This window comes from Saccostrea cucullata, unplaced genomic scaffold (assembly GCF_032062105.1).
Source record: "Saccostrea cucullata isolate Sc308-1 unplaced genomic scaffold, CSIRO_AGI_Scuc_v1 ctg6064, whole genome shotgun sequence".
NCBI classification, from domain to species: Eukaryota; Metazoa; Mollusca; class Bivalvia; order Ostreida; family Ostreidae; genus Saccostrea; species Saccostrea cuccullata.
In genome coordinates, this window is record NW_026934669.1 from 15,218 (window position 1) to 37,734 (window position 22,517).

The 22,517-nt window shown below is 34.3% G+C and overlaps 2 protein-coding genes across 2 annotated transcripts; both read left to right on the plus strand.

The window, feature by feature from the left end:
- The first annotated feature begins 630 nt into the window (after positions 1 to 630).
- Positions 631 to 1,721, plus strand: LOC134241160 (heavy metal-binding protein HIP-like). The gene is made up of 2 exons (XM_062723242.1): positions 631 to 954; positions 1,096 to 1,721. The coding sequence occupies exons 1-2, from the start codon at positions 711 to 713 to the stop codon at positions 1,545 to 1,547; spliced, it is 696 nt and encodes a 231-aa protein (XP_062579226.1). The 5' UTR covers positions 631 to 710; the 3' UTR covers positions 1,548 to 1,721.
- An 18,652-nt stretch (positions 1,722 to 20,373) lies between these two features.
- On the plus strand, positions 20,374 to 21,857 carry LOC134241157 (complement C1q-like protein 2). The gene is made up of 2 exons (XM_062723238.1): positions 20,374 to 20,740; positions 21,406 to 21,857. Exons 1-2 carry the CDS (start codon positions 20,377 to 20,379, stop codon positions 21,855 to 21,857), a joined length of 816 nt encoding a protein of 271 aa, XP_062579222.1. The 5' UTR covers positions 20,374 to 20,376.
- The last annotated feature ends 660 nt before the right edge of the window (positions 21,858 to 22,517 follow it).

The following is a 22,517-nucleotide window of genomic DNA, read 5'->3' on the forward strand; positions in this document are numbered from 1 at the left end:
CAAGAAGCATGTTTGGAACTCGCAATATAAAATTTATATTTAATCACTTTAATTTTTTTTAATGCAGAATTAATGTGATCAAAGAATGCAAAAGAACATTGACATTGTGGACACAATTATCTCTGGCTATTAATTTTTCATGAAACAAATCATCATTTGCATAAAAAATAAAATAATTTCTCCTGAAAGTAATATATTAAATCTTAATGTGGACAGAATAGCTTGACAAAGTATAAATATTTATATCATACTAAAATAAAATTTATTATCCTTTATGTAAAAAGGAGTGGACCGACATGTCATATATTACGAGGGAAAATATAGTCCTACAGTTTAGTAAATTATCAAAAAACAAACATTGTAATCAAGCTAGTTGTCGACTGGCAACAACATGTTTCAATTCTTTTGAATAAACAAATCGTAGTCGTTATATAAATGTAAAATTGCAACACATGTTCGTTATACTCAAAACATATGTTGAAAAGAGTTAAATTTCAATTTCGCTTGATTATTGAGGATACCTTTTGGTTTTAAAAACCAGAGTAAAAATTATTGCATTTAACATGGCGTTCTCTGGAGCTTTACTTTTGTTACTCTTAATTACGTGCTTTTTCACATCTAATGCAGAGACAGCATTTGAAGAAAGTAAAATTAATTCGCTTTCGGAAGAATTGACTTCTTTAAGGAAGACTGTCTTAGTCCTAAAAAACATGGTTAATCGCCAAAGTGACCTTATTGGTGACCTCAAAGAACGAAATACTCTTCAGGAAAGACGCATAACAGAACTAGAAGCTGCCCAACATAGACGAGACAAAGTCTGCGAAGAGATTAAAATTCGACTGGAGAAAACAGAAAATAGATTAAACAAACACTTTTCTCCTTCTTCGGACACCAAGAATACCAAAGTTAAATTAATTGGAAAAGATAACCATAAAGGAAGAATAGTGGGATCAAGTAAGTCATGTTTATCTATATAGAGTGACATGAAAACACAGAAATTTTATATCACGTATCAGATAAATAAAAACTCAGAAATCGCATCTGTAAAATTATCTCTCCCTCCCTCATTGTTAAATATGCATTTTTTTGATATAGGAAGTCTGCTGATAAATGCCAGGAACAGTGAAATACCTCCGTATGAAAAGGGTGTCATTGCTTTTTATGCCCAGATGTCCTCAATACGAGTTCGTCCTGGCGTTAGTCATACTCTCATCTTTGATAAAGTACGTACTAATGTTGGCAATGGATATAATGGCTTCACCGGGGTCTTTACGGCACCAAAAGAGGGAATTTACGCATTTATCTGGGTTATCAGACTGTATCTAGCTGAACGCTCAACTGAATTAATGGTTAACAATGATATTTTGGGTGCTACATTTATGCGCACCAAAAATGGTGACGACGGATCAGTGAGCGGTACTGCTATTGCGCATGTCGCGAAAGGAGATGTTGTATTCGTGCGCATCCATTCTACGTATGCTGGGGATGGCAACGTCCTTAGTAATGTGTATGGCATGGCAACATTTTCCGGGTGGTTACTGCACTAGATTGTGGATGTAATTTAATCACTATACTTTGCTTGTTGTTACTAAACGTTTTAGTAAACGTTATTATTTTTTTTCAACTATATTTCATTGTGTATTTTTCGGAAAGGATAAGGAATTGGCATTTATGTCTTCTATTGGAAGTTGAGACTGAGCAATATGTTTTACATTTGTGTATAGACCCACGCAATTGTTGATTTTTTATTACGCTCTATAGTTAAAGGTACATAATGAGTTGATATCATTTGTTTCTGTTAAGAAAATTGTAACCCAAAAAAAGAGTCATGTGAAATATGAATATAACGAGGTTTTGCAAATTAAAGTAAATATTTAGGTTCTGAAACCTGAAATTTTCTGAAACCTTAAAAACTGAGTATCTTCATGAACTGAACAGAATTTGCATGTGTCATGCTAAAATTCTACTTTTGTCAATTTTTCCGTCACAGTGTTACTTTAACAAAAAAGCAAATCATTTTCGATCTTTTTAGATCACCTGAGCCGAAGGCTCACGTGAGCTTCTCTGATCACATTTTGTCCGGCGTCCGTCTGTCCGTCTGTCTGTCTGTAAACTTTTCACATTTTCGACTTCTTCTCAAGAACCGCTGGGCCAATTTCAACCAAACTTGCCACAAAGTATCCTTGGGTAAAGGGGATTCAAGTTTGTTAAAATGAAGGGCCAAGCCCTCATTCAAGGGGAGATAATTGGGAATTGATGAAAATTTAGTGGCATATTTTAAAAATCTTCTTCTCAAGAACCACTGTGCCAGGAAAGATGAAACTTATGGGGAAACATCATCAGGTAGCGTAGATTCAAGTGTGTTCAAATCATGACCCCCGGGGGTAGGGCGGGGCCAAAATGGCCGACCAAAGTTTTACATAGAAATATATAGGAAAATTCTTTAAAAATCTTCTTCCCAAGAATGACAAAGCCATAATTCATTCATATTTATATGGGAGCATGCTCAGGTATTGTAGATTCAAGTTTGTTCAAATCATTACCCCCCGGGGTAGGGCGGGGCCAAAATGACCGACCAAAATTTTACATAGAAATATATAGGAAAATTCTTTAAAAATCTTCTCAAGAATAACAAAGCCATAATTGATCATATTTATAGGGAAGCATCCTCAGGTAGTGTAGATTCAAATTTGTTCAAATCATGACCCCCGGGGGTAGGACGGGGCCACAATGGCTGACCAAAGTTTTACATAGAAATATATAGGAAAATTCTTTAAAAATCTTTTTCTCAAGAATAACAAAGCCATAATTGATCATAATTATATGGAAACATCCTCAGGTAGTGTTGATTTAAGTTTGTTCAAATCATGACCCCCAGGGGTAGGGCGGGGACACAATGGCCGACCAAAGTTTTACATAGAAATATATAGGAAAATTCTTTAAAAATCTTCTCAAGAATAAAAAAGCCATAATTGATCATATTTATATGGAAGCATCCTCAGGTAGTGTCGATTCAAATATATAGGAAAATTCATCTTCTCAAGAATAGTAGAACCATAACTGGTCAAAGGTTTACTTTTGGATTTAAACTTTTCAATAATAAACCAATTTCTACTTTATTCCTAGCCACAGTGCTCAGGTGAGCGATGTGGCCTATGGGCCTCTTGTTAATAATGCCATCAAGCAAAAAAAAAAGTTTGCATATTCAAGCCTTTCAAAATAAGATACTGAAATTTTTTCTCCATAGCAAAAATTCCTTACTTTATAATTTTATGTTTAAAACGTAAAATGTGCTATTTTAGCGAACAGCAATTGGGCGAATTTATCTAAAAAGTTACCATTTATTTTTTTTAAATCATAATTAATTTTAAGCGATCCAAGGAATAATTTTATCTATTAATTATTTTATTTATTTGGATGATGTATGGGAATTATAAGCGACATCTATTTAGCGTTACCGAGTACATCGCTAACAAAACAAAATTATTACCTTGCCTTTTATTTCAAATTAACTTTAGTTCAGTTTTGGGTTAGTTAAGCCTCTAATAGATCTACAAGAAACGTGATTATTTTTATGTTCTTCACCTAATTTAGAATTCTATTACACGATAAGATAATACATGGATGTCCTTACATATGAGTTCAATCACCGAATATGGCACCGGTAAAGTTAACACATATGCATGAAGTTGTCTTTTTTATTTTGTTGCTTGCTTTTTAGCTCACCTGAGAAGGCTCAAGTGGGCTTTTCTGATCAAAGTTTGTCCGTCGTCTGTCGTCGTCGGCGTAAACTTTTCACATTTTCATATTCTTCTCAAGAACCATTGGGCCAGTTTTAACCAAACTTGCCACAAAGTATCCTTAGGTGAAGGGAATTCAAGTTTGTTCAAATGAAGGGCCACGCCCTCTTCCAAGGGGAGATAATTAGGTAATAGTGAAAAATCAATGGCATTTTTAAAAAATCTTCTTCTCAAGAACCACTGGGCCAGGAAAGATGAAACTCATGTGGGATCATTCTCAGGTAGTATAGATTCAAGTATGTTCAAATCATGACCCCCGGGGGTAGGGTGGGGCCAAAATGGCTGATCAAAGTTTTACATAGGAATATATAGGAAAAATCTTTAAAAATCTTCTTCTCAAGAACCACTGGGCCAGGAAAGATGAAACTCATGTGGAATCATCCTCAAGTAGTATACATTCAAATTTGTTCAAATCATGACCTCCAGGGATAGGGTGGGGCCAAAATGGCCGATCAAAGTTTTACATAGGAATATATAGGAAAAAATCTTTAAAAATCTTCTTCTCAATAACCACTGGGCCAGGAAAGATGAAACTCATGTGGAATCATCCTCAGGTAGTGTAGATTCAAGTTTCTTCAAAGAACTATATGCGGTATATTGCATATGTTTGCCCCCACAAAAGTCAAATTTTGAAAACTTCCTGAAATGTGCTGAATTCAATAAATTGTACGAGAAATATAAGTTAACAGAAAATATTATAGTTCCAGAGCAGTGTATTCACAATTTCTGTTTTTATGACGTCACAAACTAGTCCGATTTTATATCCTTTTTCAGAAAGAGGACAAAATGGACAAAATTTCTACAATTTAAGCTTTAGAATTTATAGAGCGCATGTGTGTTCAGGAACAATATTGACATATTTCATTGATACATGTATTATCATTCTACACATTATATCAAAATATTAATCCTGAACACACATGCGCTCGGTGACTTTTATTTAAAATATCGAAGAAATATGTACATTTTTCTGCAAAATTCATAAAAAACTGAAATTTACGTCATATTTGTGACGTCATTACGTACATATGACGTCATTACTTATGAAATTATTCAGTGCTTTGAAGTCAGCATATACTCCCCTGTTTAAGGACTTAATATAGGATTAAACGTTCTTTTTTCAGAATTTATCGATGTGTAAACTCTGCCTTTTTACTCACAAACTGAATAAAAGTGCGAAGCACTTTTATGTAAAGTTTGTGAGTAAAAAGGCAGAGTTTACACATCGATAAATTCTGAAAAAAGAACGTTTAATTCTTATAATTCCAATATGACGAATTTTTTTAATTGTTAAAATTATTTCTCTTTGAGGCCGCCATACAATCCGTTATTTTGTACGGCGTAGGAATACTTTATGCCGCAAAGAAACGTATACAAGATGAATATTGATAAAATCCATAAACAATCTATAAATTAAACTTATAAAAACTCATTGAATGTTGTTTAAGTCAACAAATATCGTAAATACGCGAATTAATTATCCAAAATAATTCGTCCTTGACTTCGCCATGTTGACGTCATGACGAAAGTTGAAGACCGACGACGTCCTCGATTTGTTCTGGTTCGTTCAAAGATTTAGGGAGAATATGGGATCTGTAGGATGTTAATATATGATTTGATGCTGAAAAGGCAAGAGTCTGAGGTACGTTTCTTTTCCCTATCACATTACGATACCAACTGAGTTGATATGGAACGTCGAGAAAATGACAGCATGATCAGCGATTTCAAAATATTTCACACTCGTGATCCGACATTGACATAAACATAATATTCCCGTCTGTCAGTCCTGTTTATCTCCTTTTCATTCATTAATTCATTTTTTATAAGTTTCTTGTAATCATAATTTAGCTAAAACGGACTAGAAGTATCTGTTTTCATTGTTTTTACAACAGTCAAGAAAGTAGTTCTGGTTGAAAAATTCATCGATGTGTAAACTTTTTCTTGAATTTGTTCTCGTCCAATCAAAACACAAGGAATCGATAAATAAAATTAAGATTGGAATTATTTAAATATTACTCCATCAAAGTTTGATTTTGGGGGGCAAATGTTGGTTAATACCGCATATAGTTCTTTTGACCCCCGGGGGTAGGGTGGGGCCAAAATGGCTGATCAAAGTTTTACATAGGAATATATAGGAAAAATCTTTAAAAATCTTCTTCTCAAGAACCACTGGGCCAGGAAAGATGAAACTGATTTGGAATCATCCTCAGGTAGTATACATTCAAATTTGTTCAAATCATGACCTCCAGGGATAGGGTGGGGCCAAAATGGCCGATCAAAGTTTTACATAGGAATATATAGGAAAAAATCTTTAAAAATCTTCTTCTCAATAACCACTGGGCCAGGAAAGATGAAACTCATGTGGAATCATCCTCAGATAGTGTAGATTCAAGTTTCTTCAAAGAACTATATGCGGTATATTGCATATGTTTGCCCCCACAAAAGTCAAATTTTGAAAACTTCCTGAAATGTGCTGAATTCAATAAATTGTACGAGAAATATAAGTTAACAGAAAATATTATAGTTCCAGAGCAGTGTATTCACAATTTCTGTTTTTATGACGTCACAAACTAGTCCGATTTTATATCCTTTTTCAGAAAGAGGACAAAATGGACAAAATTTCTACAATTTAAGCTTTAGAATTTATAGAGCGCATGTGTGTTCAGGAACAATATTGACATATTTCATTGATATTGTCATTCTACACATTATATCAAAATATTAATCCTGAACACACATGCGCTCGGTGACTATTATTTAAAATATCGAAGAAATATGTACATTTTTCTGCAAAATTCATAAAAAAACTGAAATTTACGTCATATTTGTGACGTCATTACGTACATATGACGTCATTACTTATGAAATTATTCAGTGCTTTGAAGTCAGCATATACTCCCCTGTTTAAGGACTTAATATAGGATTAAACGTTCTTTTTTCAGAATTTATCGATGTGTAAACTCTGCCTTTTTACTCACAAACTGAATAAAAGTGCGAAGCACTTTTATGTAAAGTTTGTGAGTAAAAAGGCAGAGTTTACACATCGATAAATTCTGAAAAAAGAACGTTTAATTCTTATAATTCCAATATTACGAATTTTTTTAATTGTTAAAATTATTTCTCTTTGAGGCCGCCATACAATCCGTTATTTTGTACGGCGTAGGAATACTTTATGCCGCAAAGAAACGTATACAAGATGAATATTGATAAAATCCATAAACAATCTATAAATTAAACTTATAAAAACTCATTGAATGTTGTTTAAGTCAACAAATATCGTAAATACGCGAATTAATTATCCAAAATAATTCGTCCTTGACTTCGCCATGTTGACGTCATGACGAAAGTTGAAGACCGACGACGTCCTCGATTTGTTCTGGTTCGTTCAAAGATTTAGGGAGAATATGGGATCTGTAGGATGTTAATATATGATTTGATGCTGAAAAGGCAAGAGTCTGAGGTACGTTTCTTTTCCCTATCACATTACGATACCAACTGAGTTGATATGGAACGTCGAGAAAATGACAGCATGATCAGCGATTTCAAAATATTTCACACTCGTGATCCGACATTGACATAAACATAATATTCCCGTCTGTCAGTCCTGTTTATCTCCTTTTCATTCATTAATTCATTTTTTATAAGTTTCTTGTAATCATAATTTAGCTAAAACGGACTAGAAGTATCTGTTTTCATTGTTTTTACAACAGTCAAGAAAGTAGTTCTGGTTGAAAAATTCATCGATGTGTAAACTTTTTCTTGAATTTGTTCTCGTCCAATCAAAACACAAGGAATCGATAAATAAAATTAAGATTGGAATTATTTAAATATTACTCCATCAAAGTTTGATTTTGGGGGGCAAATGTTGGTTAATACCGCATATAGTTCTTTTGACCCCTGGGGGATGGGTGGGGCCAAAATGGCCGATCAAAGTTTTACATAGGAATATATAGGAAAAATCTTTAATAATCTTCTTCTCAAGAACCACTGGGCCAGGAAAGATGAAACTGATTTGGAATCATCCTCAGGTAGTGTAGATTCAAGTTTGTTCAAATCATGACCCCCGGGGGTAGGATGGTGCCAAAATGGCAGATCAAAGTTTAATAATCTTCTTCTCAAGAACCACTGGGCCAGGAAAGATGAAACTCATGTGGAATCATCCTTATCTAGTATAGATTCAAGATTGTTCAAATCATGACCCCTGGGGGTAGGGTGGGGCTAAATTGGCCGATCAAAGTTTTGCACAGGAATATATAGGAAAAATCTTTAAAAATCTTCTTCTCAAGAACCATTGAGACAGGAAAGATGAAACTCATGTGAAATTATCCTCAGGTAGTGTAGATTCTAGTTCGTTCAAATCATGATCCCCTGGGGGGTTAAAATTCAAGCCCCCCCCCCCCACCTCAGTAAAATTTCAGTCCTGATCTGATATGTGATTTTCCCTAGCTGATGTGCTCAGGTGAGCGCTGTGGCCCCTGGGCCTCTTGTCTTACTGTTGCGCTTCAAATACCAATGAAGGTTCAAACCTGCAATATCAAATTACGCTAATGCAAAAAACTTCGATCGTTCTTCAAAAAACAGTTGAAAGTCAAAACATCGGCATCAGTAAACTTGAGGAAGACAATAGAACACAGGAGGAATATATCAAAGAACTGAGTCTACACCTACATGGATTACGGAAAAACATCATAATCGTCAAATGAGATGGCCAGAAAGGAATTCCATGATCAGTAAATACTTTCGAATATTTTCGAAATATTTTCGAATATATGGACTTAAAACAGTTGCCAGTTTAAATTTGTGATTCCACAATTTTTATTGCATTCAGTGGTACCCTATCTGAAGGGGAAGTCTGGTAGGTTTAATATTATATTAAGAATAGGTTAAGAAAATTAAAAAGCAAAAAGTGAGCGCGAACTATTTATCCTTACGTTGTAGCAGACCGGAATTAGCAATAGACTTAGAAAGATTACTTAAAAAATTCTTAAGGATCCCACTGACAAAAGCTTATAACAATATAGTCTTTGTCTTGCTCTTTATAAGTATTTTTATTCCATATTTGGTCATCCAACCTATATTCACAGCCCCCTCCCATAAAAAAACTTTCAATTTTAAATAAATTTAACATACCAGTCAGTGGGAGTTTGATTGAATGAGTTTGATTTCCGTGCCTAAATTGAATTCAAAAACCTCGTTAACATCTCAACAACTAACGATACATGCAGTGCCTAGAATTCGTTTAACCAAGCCCCTACCCTTGCTCTTCACCAAAGTATTAGTTGTGGTAAAGAGAAAATTACTTCAATGGACTTTTTAAAAAAGTAGAACATCAAAGGAAGCAAATAATTTGACTTTACTCAACGCTTCATAGTGCTATTGCTCAAGTAGATTAGAACTTTTTCACATTATTGACTACTGTTTCCTTAAAAAAAAAAAAAAAAAAAAAAAAAAAAGGAACTCGTTTATTTTCATATTTTGTGATTGGTCATCTAAAAAATGACTTTAATATAAATTCATTCAGATTCTAAATGAAAAGAACTTCAAATAGGATTTTCCCAAGAGATATCGTTTATCTTATGTCTTTCTATGGTATTTTTGCATTTTTTTTATCGGGTTTGTCTTTCATATGATATCTTGATACAGTGTTTAGGTGTCAAAATAAATGTTTTGGTCAAGACATTTATATCTTGTGTGTACATTAACCATATTGATTTTTTCTTCACATACTCAGTATTCAAAATTAGAAATTGATATTAAATGTATAATTTCGTGTTCTTCTCCAAACATCTTTTTTTTCCATTTTGCCTTCAGAACGCCTTCTTACACCACCCTCAAGCTCACCTTCTCCATCGCATGATCAGATTGCTTTTTACGCCAGAATTTCAACTGAGGAAAAAGCCCCAGGGGGACATCATATCCTTGTATTCGATAACGTGGTCACAAATATTGGACATGGATATAATGGGGTTGACGGTATCTGTACTGCCCCAAAAGGTGGAGTTTATGTTTTTATTTGGGTCATAAGATTATATGAAGCTCAGCATTCTACGCAGCTCCTGATCAACAATGTTGAGTATGGATCAACTCACTTACGTGCTATGAATAATGATGATGGATCTGTGAGCGGAAACGTTGTTGCGCATATCAACAAAGGAGACGTTGTGTTCGTCCGTATCTATCCTTATAACGGATACATTGGTAGCGGAGATATTTTCAGCAGTGAACACGGAAAGCCGTCATTTTCAGGGTGGCTTCTTCAATAGACCTTGCATGATTGGTCTTTGAGAACATTAATAATTTTCATAAATATAATTATAAAGCCTTCATTCTCAACTTTTGAATGCTTCAGATCACATTGGAGTTTTGCTGTGATACTGTGATGTATGTTAGCTCATCCGAGCTGAAGGTTCAGGTGAACTTTATCTGATAACAATAATAACTAGAGCAAAGCTCGTTGCAAAGCAACGAGTGGGTCTTCCTTCCTAGCGATAAGCAAAAGATTAAATGTTTCTGTCTAGATTGTCAACTTTGCTAACATTCTCTTTTTCGATTTGTCTCAAAAACCCTTACTTGAATTCTTTAATTTGGTACCCTTACTTGAATTCTTTAATTTGGTGTGAGCATGGTGTCTAAAGGGTACTCTCTCTAACAGCATTCTTGAAATCGTATCCACAACAGTTTAACTTCCAATATTATGACTTTTGATATCGGATATATCATGTTTGTTGCAATTATGTTTGTGAAACGTGTAATACTACAGAAACATAAGTGTTTTGCTACATTACCATCTTAAAAATGGCTTTAAAATCATTTAATATACAATATAACTAGGTAAATAAAATAAACAAATTATATAATAATTCAAAAAATCCAAATGTATTTACAATAATGATGAACAATCTTCATTAGTTGCAATCAGTTAAGTAGAACAATACTTTTATAATAAACGCACAGAAATGTGTTGTGTATGTTTCGAATTTGCAGCTTTCCACTAGCAACTGGTGGTACCTCAATAGGAGTGTAAAATTCTCTGAAAGGTATATTGTAAACATATTACATATGGCTGTGTTTTCTTTTTTAGCAGCTTTGGCGGAATGCAGCAATCACTAAATCAAGTACAAAGCTAAAAGTCTTGTACATAAACATAAATAAGAATATCTACGCTAACTTATTCAAAAGTCAATTTCCACCAAATATTGTACAAGCTAAATATAATACATTTACAGCATTAAAGAAACAAATCTCTTTTAAGGTATTGCCCTGCATAAGAACAATTTGAATCCCCTACACTAAGGATGCTCTGTGCCAAGTTTCACTTTGGTTCTGGAAAATGATATTGTGAAATTTTAGACAATAATGATAATGGATAAAATTATGTTTTTAAAAAATTTACTGGTTCCTTTAGCTCAGATGGGCTAATAAGTATGCAACAGGCACAGTTTTGCAGTTGACATTGAAATGCGACTGGACATCTCTTCAATCTTGTTTTAGAAAACTACATGTACATGCCCTATGTACTGAATTCCTTGGAATCATACACATGTTTATGCCTTTAATTAGTTGTATGTGCCAAAATAACAATTGTTTTTACATTATACTGTAAAAAAATACACATACATGTATTACAAGTTCCTGCTGAAGACAGAGGATCTATCTTAATCATTAGAATAAGTAAGTCTAAACTTTGAAAGGGAAGACCTTAATAAAGAGGTCAACATGCTACACAAACAAAATATAATTATATTTAAAAATAACATTTATTCCAATGTAATTACTGGTACATGCATTTCTGTTACAAAAACTATTTCACTTGAAAAACTGAGAGCAATTGATATGTTCATATTTGTGGATTTATGTTGTCAAATCAAAATTTATAATTGATACACAGTGTGTTTTAAAATTGTCTTCACAAACCAAAACTTGACTCATTTTCACTATGCTGTTTATTCCATGTCACATCCAAACAGATGATCTTCTGGCAAATCATGGTCATGCTTGGTATCAAAATTCAGTATTCAGATGAGTCACACCTATCCAAAAGAAATTGAAATTTTTTATTTTATAATTCTTTTACTAATAAAAAGTGCAATTCATGAGATTATAAATTAGATTATCAAATTGAGAGATAAGATATTGTCACATTTTCTGTGTATAATTTGTAAATTTTAATGTACTCTTTCATCAATTAAAAGAAGTTTACACCAATTAAGGCAGTCATTTATGCTATCCCCTAATAAGACAACATACAAGTGCAAAGTAATAATGCACTAGCGGGTTTAGGATAATGTGCTAGAGTATTTATGACAACATACTAGCACGAGGTGACAATGTGCTAGCATGTACGTCAGTGATAATATGCCAGCACACTGAATCCAACATGCAGTGAAGCTAACACTCAACAGATTGTTTAGAGTTGTGTTTGCATGATATTTTGTTTTGTGTAAACACAGCAGCGTGTTGTTTAAAGCTGCATTGGAGTGGCAGTCTGTTGAAATTAACATGCTAACACACTGCAACTTCACATCATTGGAACACCATAATTTTAAAACTGGCAAACCAATATCTTATGATTACTAACTAGGTAATTGCAACTGTAAATGCTGATTTCATGGTGACAATAATACCGGTAATTCACTGTATATCTGAGAACTGATCAATTATAATAAGGCGTGTCCAGATAGGGCCACTTGCTAAAGCTCAATAGCACTTTCATAAAAGCGTGCCATCTTACCGACACAAAAGACGCCATTAGGCTATCACACAGCTCGCCATCACAACACTGAAAAACACTTTCGCACTAACACAACTTCGCACCACACACTGTCACACTAACACACAACACACTGTCACACTAATACAATTTCACACAACAAAATATCAGGCTAACACGAGTTCACACAACACACTATCATGCTAACACAAATTCACAAACACGCTGTCTCGCTAACACAAAATCACACAACACGCTGTCTTGCTAACACAAGTTTTACACAACACGCAGTCTCGCTAATACGAGTTCATACAATACACTGTCTAGCTAACACAAGTACATGCAACACACTGTCACGCTTAGATGAATTCACACAACACACTGTCACGCTAACATGAGTTTACACAACACGCAGTCTCACTAACACGAGTTTACACAATACACTGTCACGCTAACACGAGTTTACACAATACACTGTCACGCTAACACAAAGTCACAAAACAGGCTGTCTCACTATTCACTAACACAAGTTCGCACCAAATGCTGTTGCGATAACACACTGTCATCCTAATACCATTTCACACAACACACTGTCATTCTAATACCATTTCACACAACACACTGTCAGGCTAACACAAGTTCACACAACACACTGTCACGCTAACACGAATTCACAAAACAGGCTTTCTCACTATTCACTAACACAAGTTCGCACCAAACGCTGTTGCGATAACACACTGTCATCCTAATACCATTTCACACAACACACTGTCATCCTAATACCATTTCACACAACACACTGTCAGGCTAACACGAGTTCACACAACACACTGTCACGCTAACACAAATTCAAAAAACATGCAATATCCCTAACACGAGTTCACATAACACGCAGTCTGGCTAACACGAGTTCACACAATATGCAATCTCGCTAACACGAGTTCACACAACACACTATCTCTCTAACACCAGTTCACACGACAAATTTTCAGGATAACAAGTTCACACAACACACTGTCACGCTAACACGAATTCACACAACATGCTGTCTCGTTAATAAGAGTTCACACAACACGCTGTCTCTCTAACATGAGTTTACACAACATGCAGTTTCGCTAACACGAGTTTACACAACACGCAGTCTCACTAACACGAGTTTACACAAAACGAAGTCTCGCTAATACGAGTTCAATCAACACTCTGTCTAGCTAACACGAGTTTACACAACACACTGTCACACTTACACTTTATACACAATTTCACACAACACGCTGTCCTGCTAACACGAGTTTACACAACACATCGTCAAGCTAACAAGAATTCACACAACCCACTGTCAGGCTAACACAATTAAGTTCACAAAACACACTGCCTTGCTAACACAAATTCATACAACACACTGTCTCGCTAACACAAGTTCACAAAACACACTCACATTGCTGAGTTTAAAGTAAAGGTCTACCCTAATTTGAAGAGGTTTAACACTAACATATCTCTATATTAGTAAAGAGCTTCAAATTTAAGACAAAAACATTTATGCAGTAATGTTCCTTAACATGCATCTGGCATATAAAATGAATGAGACCTTAAAAACCTCACAGTACATGTTTACTTAGCTAAGTAAAGGTCTAAATTGATGCTATTCAACAATATATATCAACATCTCTAAGTATGTGAATGAGTGAAATTCTCAAATAAATATTATAAATCAAAGTATCAATAAGAAGCTGAACCTTACGTCGCAGGTTCCAATCCCATTGCTAAATGCTTTAGACAGGTTACTCCTATGAGACTGCATAAACCAAGATTCTGTGTCACGGTAGGTGTTAGCACAAAATGGATCTCATACTTCTTAAAGGCAATAAGTGCTGAGTACAAGTCTATATTTGCAGCTAATACCATCCCAAGTGGTGGCACCATGAAATGACTGAAAAATGTATGATTAAGGCAAATAAACAAACATTAAACCATTACAGCAGTCTTATCAAACAAAAAAGCAAACTTTCTATTATTACAATTTTTTTAAACAAATTTCTTTTGCAATTTAACTGAGCAATATTTGTCCTTTTTTGTCAGTAAAGTATGATATTAAATAATTAAGACTTTTTGAGAACATCTATTTATAGCGAGTCCAGACAGCAGCACAAATCCCTGCCCATAATGCGAGCTCTTATGATAAGACCTTGGCAAAAGAAGATTGTGACTTGCACATTGCTCCACACAATTTTTCCGCAGTATACTTTGGACCCACAGTGCTTAGCTTCTTTAACATGTTTAAGCTACCTTCAAAATTCATTTCTATTTAATTTGAATTAGCTATCCTTACCCATGTTCACATGGAGCTAATGGGAAGTAATTTAATGAGCAGTGAATTCATTCGAATTAAACATTTGAATAAACTCTCAGTGTGAACACTGAGCATGGATGCACCAAATGTCAAATGCGGCTTGACAAGCACAATCTAAATTAAAACTAAATAAGTATATGCCCTCACCCTTACAGTCACACTGTCGGAACGACTTTACTTTACCGGTCCCCAGAAAAACGCGCTAAAATGAAGTGTCGCCGAAGGCGACTTCAGTATATAGGAGATCGCGTGAGCGATCGAAAAAAAATTTAAATACGAGGTTTTTTGGCCTTTTGACCCCAAAATCGATTTCTACGGTTAAAAGTTTAGTTTAAAACTTCGTTTTTAAACGTAGTTTTTAACCTCAATCTCTGAAAAAAATTAATAAATATTGTTTATTCATGGAAAAAATCGTCAAAGAATAATTCTGAACGAAGCGCGTGCGGCGCATGCTTAGTGTCATTTCTTTCGGACTTAGCCATTCTTCCATGTAAACAAACGAATGAAATGTCTTTAAAGTTGAATTATATGATCTTGGAAAAATTACAGTAACAATTGAATTTCTTAACTTATGTAAAAGAACGAGTTACTAACCATAATTCATCGTTGGTATGCAAGGACTAAGACGTTCAGACGAAATCTCCCGGGCAGATGCTAAACTAACCCTAATCAGTCGAATAATGTGCAAGGACTAACCCTAATCTCTCGGATGGATGCGAGACTAACCCTAATCAGTCGAATACTAGTGCAAGGACTAACCCTAATCTCTCAGGTGGGTGCAAGACTAACCCTAATCAGTCGAATAGTGTGCAAATTTAACATATTTCAGTTGAGTGACGTAAATGTTACGTCATAGTCCAATGAGCGCGAGGATCTTGCGGATCTGGGGACCGGTAAAGTAAAGTCTACCCACACTGTCAATATATAATTAGTTGAATATATTCTGTAACATTAAGTGCAGTTTGAATTATAGAGTATGATCACTATGATAGATAGTAGGACTGTTGAAATTACATCCTCAAATTTAAAAAAAATAAAATATAAAGCTGTGGGGATTTACAAGGTAAACAGAGAGCGTCTGAACTGTAAAACAGATAATATATCGGTGTGTCTGTGTATTTCTAATAACATCAATGTATGTCTCTGTCATGTAATCAGTAGTGTAAATTTTAAGTAATAAAAATATTCTAACCTTCATTCCAATGGTCCAAGCCAATCATACATTAAAATGTCGCCGTCAGCTCTTTCATCACACGATACAATTATCACTGGGGAATCCGAAGCAGAGTCAAGAGTGTTCATCCTTGTTAATGTGACAGTCAGAATTTCCTCGTAAACAATTCACACAAGATTTTTAGAATATATGAATCGGCATAATTCTGCTTAGAATAATGTTCCAGAGAAGTGACAAAGTACTTCGTAGCTGCAGATTAAATGAGTGTACATGTCTACAAACGGATTCTTTGTGAGAAAATGTTCAACTTCACAAATCATTAGGTCTTTCCACCTTTCTGTGGAAAGACCTATTGATTTCCTTCTGTTTCTTTTTTTCCTTTTTCTTATTATTTTTTATTATTTTTCCGCCGTGTGATTTTGAGTTTCAAGATTTATCGTAAAGATTTTCAATTCATAAGAATGTACTCCGTAAAAGATTTTTGCAGTTGACCCTGCGTAAATGAACTTGGACCCTTTTTGGAGTTATTACCCCTTTCGCAAAAAAGCTTGTTATCGCTACTCCTCCGAAACCATAAACCGTAGAGAAATGAAACCTTCACTAATGTCTTTGACTAATTTAGGAGACACTTCATTGATTCATTGCGAAAGTATTCATTGACCCCTTCAATAAGTTATTGCCCCTGGAAGTTTTAGAATTTTACAAATAATTAAAAATTTTCAAAACGAGAAGACGTAGAGACATGGGACCAAATGCATAAGATTCATTGACCTTTGGTCTTGAAATTTATGGAAAGGTCAAAGGTCAAGGTCATTCCAAAACTGAGAAATTTAGCTCTTTTTATATCTCTTTTGTCTTTTAACATATACTTAATGTCTATGCATCATTAATATGTACTTTTAAAACAGTTTCGAAGATTTTATTCTTGTCCCCTAACATGAACCCATTTAAAAGTTATTGCCCCTTGTGCGAAAAACCTTGTTATCGCTACTCCTCCGTAACTTTAGACCGTAGAGACACCAAACCTTCACTAATGTCTTAAGGGTCTTTAGACCTAACTTCACTGTATAGGTGCAAAAGAATCTGATGACCCCTTGTATGAGTTATTGCCCTTTAACTTCTTTATACTTACTATTAAACCTTGTATCTTGAAAACTATAAATGGTAGAAGCATGGGGCCAACTGCATTGAGACTCATGACCTTTGACCTTGAATATTTTGTCAAGGTCAAAGTCATTGCAAAAATGAGAAATTAAGCTCTTTTTATATATCCTTTGTCTTTTAACATATGCAATCAGTCTTTGCATCATTAATGTGTACACTTAAAACTATTTCAAAGATTTCAATCTTGTTCCCCAAGATAGGCTCTATCAAAAGTTATTGCCCCTTATGCGAAAAACATTGTTATCACTACTACTTCAAAACTGTAGACCGTAGAGGCATGAAACCTTCACTTATGTCTTAAGGGTCTTTAGGCACACCTTCATTGTATAAGTACTAAAGGATCTAATGACCCCTTATATGAGTTATTGCCCTTTAACTTCTTTATACTTACTATTAAACCTTATATCTTGAAAACTATTAATGGTAGAAGCATGGGGTTAATTGCAATGTGTCCCTTGACCTTTGACCTTGAAAATTTTTTCAAGGTCAAAGGTCAAGGTCATTTCAAAAAAAAATTCTTTTTTACATTTTCATTTTTTTTTCAAACCATTTCCCTTAAAATTAAATTTAGAGTGTAAAATATAAAACTATAAGAAATTTAAAAAGGTGGAAAGACCTCTTATTGTTCTATGAACAATAAGTCTCCTAGTTCTATTTTCAGTTTGTAAACCATGGCAAACATGTGTCCGACGTCGACTCGAAGGGGCACACTAAAAACGGGATATACTAGAGACCTGATATTTACCTGACGTTTTAATTTTTAATTAAATGGTAATATTGAGTATTTTAAATTACTTATGTACAGACTTTATGACTTCGAGGCATATGCTATACAAAAATTCAATTGTTTGGAACATTTACAGACAAATTTGAATCAGGTCAAATCAGTGTTTAGTACATCGCGTCTTTAGTACCTTCCTATTTCCCACAATGCCGCGCGTTGTTTACAAACAAGCGCGAAAAAATCCTCTAAACTAGGTACTAATTATTGTTGTGTACATCATCACATTTTAAAATTATTTGAATAAAAAGAAAACAAAGAAACACCGAATCAAAACTATATCTTTTAGATGCATCAACTAAAAATGTGCACATGTATGCAGTAAAGGCTTGGCTGGCTATAGTAGACAACTTGTTCCTGAAAGGTTTCTCACATACATGTACTTGTTTTATAAATTATTAATTATAGGGGCCAGCCCCTTTTCGTTAATCAAATATGAAAGCTCTCGTAATTACCCACAACTTTTGTGATATATTTCTTACCAAATTATTCTCGGTTTAAAAGTTATTACACAAAAAGTAGCAAAAATTCAAAGAAAAAAAATTACTAAAATTTGCCGTTTTATAGCTTCCAAACTTTAAGAAATCAGCTATATGATTTTATCGTTGTGCACATCTACAATGTATTGGCTACAAGTTCTCCAACTTTCGTGTAAATATCTTATGTCATTTTTGAGATTTTCAGTGGAAACGAGACATCAAAAATTTTCAATTAAAGGGCAATAACTCACAAATAAAGGCATGCATAAAAAAACTTAAAACAGGTTTAAATAGGTTTAACTACAAGCTATCTATCCTGAAAGTTTCATAACGATCAGTCCAAAGGTCTTTGAGAAATCGCCTGTCAAAAGTCGAGCGGGAAAAAAAAAAGAATAAATAGAAACAATAGAATAACAGTAGGGTCTTCCGAAGGAAGCGGAAGACCCTAATAATACTTTATTTAAAGAGGGTAACCCGATAGTGCAGTGCACTAGTCTTCCTCGGGGCCCTCTAAACACATTCACAATAATACAATTATAAAAACAGTGTACAATATTATAATAAATAATACAACATGACGTGAAAATACAATTACATATACAGATCGATTCAAGAACATGAAATTATATAACTTTTAGTTTCGACATGTTTCAATGAATTTTTCTACATTTTTACGAAAAGTTTGTAAAGTTGGTGAGAAACGGATATGCAAATTTGATTTGTTCCATAAATGAACACCGGAATAATGAAAAGAATTTTTAAATTGATTTGTTCGATATTTCGGTAGATGAAGGTCATAGTTTGTTTCAGATCAACATTGTCTGGTGTCGTAGTAGTTGTCATCGGCATTGTTATAAAAAAAAGGCAAACGTTTATTTTTCGTGTTTATTTTCAATTCCTCTGAAAAAACATTTTCCTGTCGACATAATAGTCCTCACTTCGTCCGGGACTCGGATGTGGTCATCTCAATCGTTTTATTTTCAGGGTTACCATAAATAACTCCTACGGCGCATTAAGCAGGAAACAGTGGCTCCTTACATTTCGTTCTAAACTCGGTATGAATCTCGCCATTATGAGTGATTTTATAAAAATCTTACCATTTCCTTACTCTGCAACAAACAAGGCATCCTCATCTGTACTGCACGTCATGTCTCTATCTTATTATTGAAATGCTTTGATTCTACCTCCTGTTTTTGTTACAACTATTTATATAACTGGTTGAAATGGTAATGTTCGCACAGTTACTCTCAAGAATTCCGTATTAATATGTGCAGTTTAGAGACTTATTCTTGGAATTTTTACGTCTGGTTTTTCAGGAATTTAAAAGATACTCGATGATCTCGAGAACGAATAACAGTTCAAGATTATGTACTGCTTCAATGTCGAGAAGAATTTTTTTCCTTTCTTTTCTATTTTTCTCTGTTTCATTAATTTTTTTTCTTGAATTTCGCAGAGAAATGCCGATCAGAATGTTTTCTCCATTTAAACGGGACAACATGTTACCTTCCCACTGTTTGTCTACATCCCACAAATATTTGCATTAATTTTTTTTTACCTGGCACCTGTCGAGAAATGTTTCTTTATAGGAGCTCCCTGTATGGGTAATCTTACTGTTAATTTTGAAAATGTTTTCTTGTTCCCTTTCTGGCAACTGTACATTATTATTTTCTAAAGACTACAGACTTTGCAGTGCGTGTACTTAAGTATTTTGTTTGTTTTACGCCCCTTCGAGAATTTTTCATTTCCCGGTAGAGGTCTACAATTTTCGTTTTCAAATAACTTTTAGTTTATATTTGCGGCCATTTAAAACTCTTTTGCTCTTTCATGGGCAACGTAATTGTCTCTACATATTTCACCTACTTTATAATTCTATTACACGATAAGATAAGGTGTCCTCACATCTTAGTTCAACCGCGGAAAAATGGCACCGTTAAAGTTTATGCATGTACACGAAGTTGTTCTTTGTTTTCTTTTGTTTGCTTTCTCTTGTTGTTCCGCTTCACATGCCAATGAAGATTCAAACGTGCAGTTTCAAATTACCATAATGCAAAAAACTTTGACCATTCTTCAAGAAACGGTTGAACGTCAAAACATCCGCATCAGTAAACTTGAGAATGACAATAGAAGACAGGAGGACAATATCAGAAAACTGTTGATGGTGATTCAGAACTGTGGTATTGAGGAAAACAATGACGTAAAATCGGTGAACGAGTCGACACCTACATCGATAACTGAAAACCATCAAAATCCGCAAATAAGAGGACCAGAAAGAAATTCCATGATCAGTAAATATTCATTACTTTTGTTTTATGGAATCTAGATCTGTGTTACACGTACTTATTATTTAAGAATCGACCTGCATGGATTTTTAAAAAAAAACCAGTTGCCATGTTTTGATCAACTCAATCCACACTTTTTGATGCATCTAGACGGGTATACTTTATGAAGGGGAAGAGTTGTAAACTCTGTTACATGTAGAATAGATGAAACGTTTAAGAATCGCTTTGGAAAGCGAATTATCTATCTTTTCTATTTCAGTAGAAATGAATATTGATAATACATGTAATAATAATAATAGACCTAGAAAGATTGCATAAAAATTTATTTGGTTTCAACTGACAAAACAAAGAGAATGCAAGTATAGTCTTTGTTGATAAAAATTTTAATTTTATTTCATATTAGGTAATCCAACCTAAACTCAAAGTCCCCTTTCAAAAAAAATTCATCGTTACCTTACAGATGTAGATACATTTAACATCCCAATTAATGGGAATGACTTTGATTCACCGTATCTACACTGGATTCAAAAACTTTGTAAATATCTGTACAAGCAAAGACTTTTCCAGTATATGTTCAGGCATTTTTTGAAATAAGAAAATTGTACTACATGAAAATCAAATGTTCAAGCTAATGCTGTTCTTCAAACATCTTTTTTTTATTTTGCTTTTAGAACGCCTTCTTACACAAGCCTCAAGTTCACCTCCCTCATCGCAGGATCATGTTGCTTTTTACGCCAGGATGTCCATTACGGAAAAAGTTCCCAGTGGACACCATATCCTTGTCTTCGATAACGTGGTCACAAATTTTGGGAATGGATACAATGGGGTTGACGGTATCTTTACTGCCCCAAAAGATGGCGTTTACGTTTTTATTTGGGTTATAAGATTACATGAAGCTCAACATTCTACGCAGCTCATGATCAACAATGTTGAGTATGGATCAACTCACCTACGCGCTATGAATAATGATGATGGATCTGTGAGCGGAAACGTTGTTGCGCATGTCAACAAAGGGGATGTTGTGTTCGTCCATGTGTATCCTTATAATGGATACACTGGTAGCGGCGATATCCTCAGCAATATACATGGAAAACCGTCGTTTTCCGGGTGGTTTCTCCAATAGACTCTGACTGATTTTTAAACATATCATAAAAATACAATTATTAAGCCTTCGTTCTCAAGTTTTGATCGAGTTAAGGTCACATTTAAAACTTGTTAAAATACTATGATATATTTTAGCTCATCCGAGCTGAAGATCTAAGTGCTCTTTTTTTGTCCGTTCAATGTCGTTGGCATCAGCATTCTTGTTTTTGCCAATTTTTTTATTTTTTTCCAAAATCAATGGTCAAAACATCAACCATACTTTGCTACAAGTATTCTTGTATGACGGAAATTGAAGTTTATTCAAATGAAAATCAATGCCCCAAGGGGAGATTGTTAAGAATTAATGTAAACCGGGTTGGGTCGTTAAAAACTATGTGGTTGTGAAACACTTATGCTACATTATAGCAACTTATAGCGAGGGTTGAAGTTTTCAAATGCCAGTCAATCTACAAGGTAAAGGTCAAAAGGTAAAAATAAATGGTATCCAAAGGAGGGTCTTATCACATAAAACTGTGAAATATAAAATCCATAGTACTTAATGTTAAAAAGTTATGGCTAAGGTTAAAGGTTTTTCAAACTTCAAGGTTAATAGTTGAAAAAATCATTCCCTTTGAAAGGTCTCGTCACAATGAATACACATGTTAAATATGAAAGCCCTCGCAACAATGATGTAAAAGTT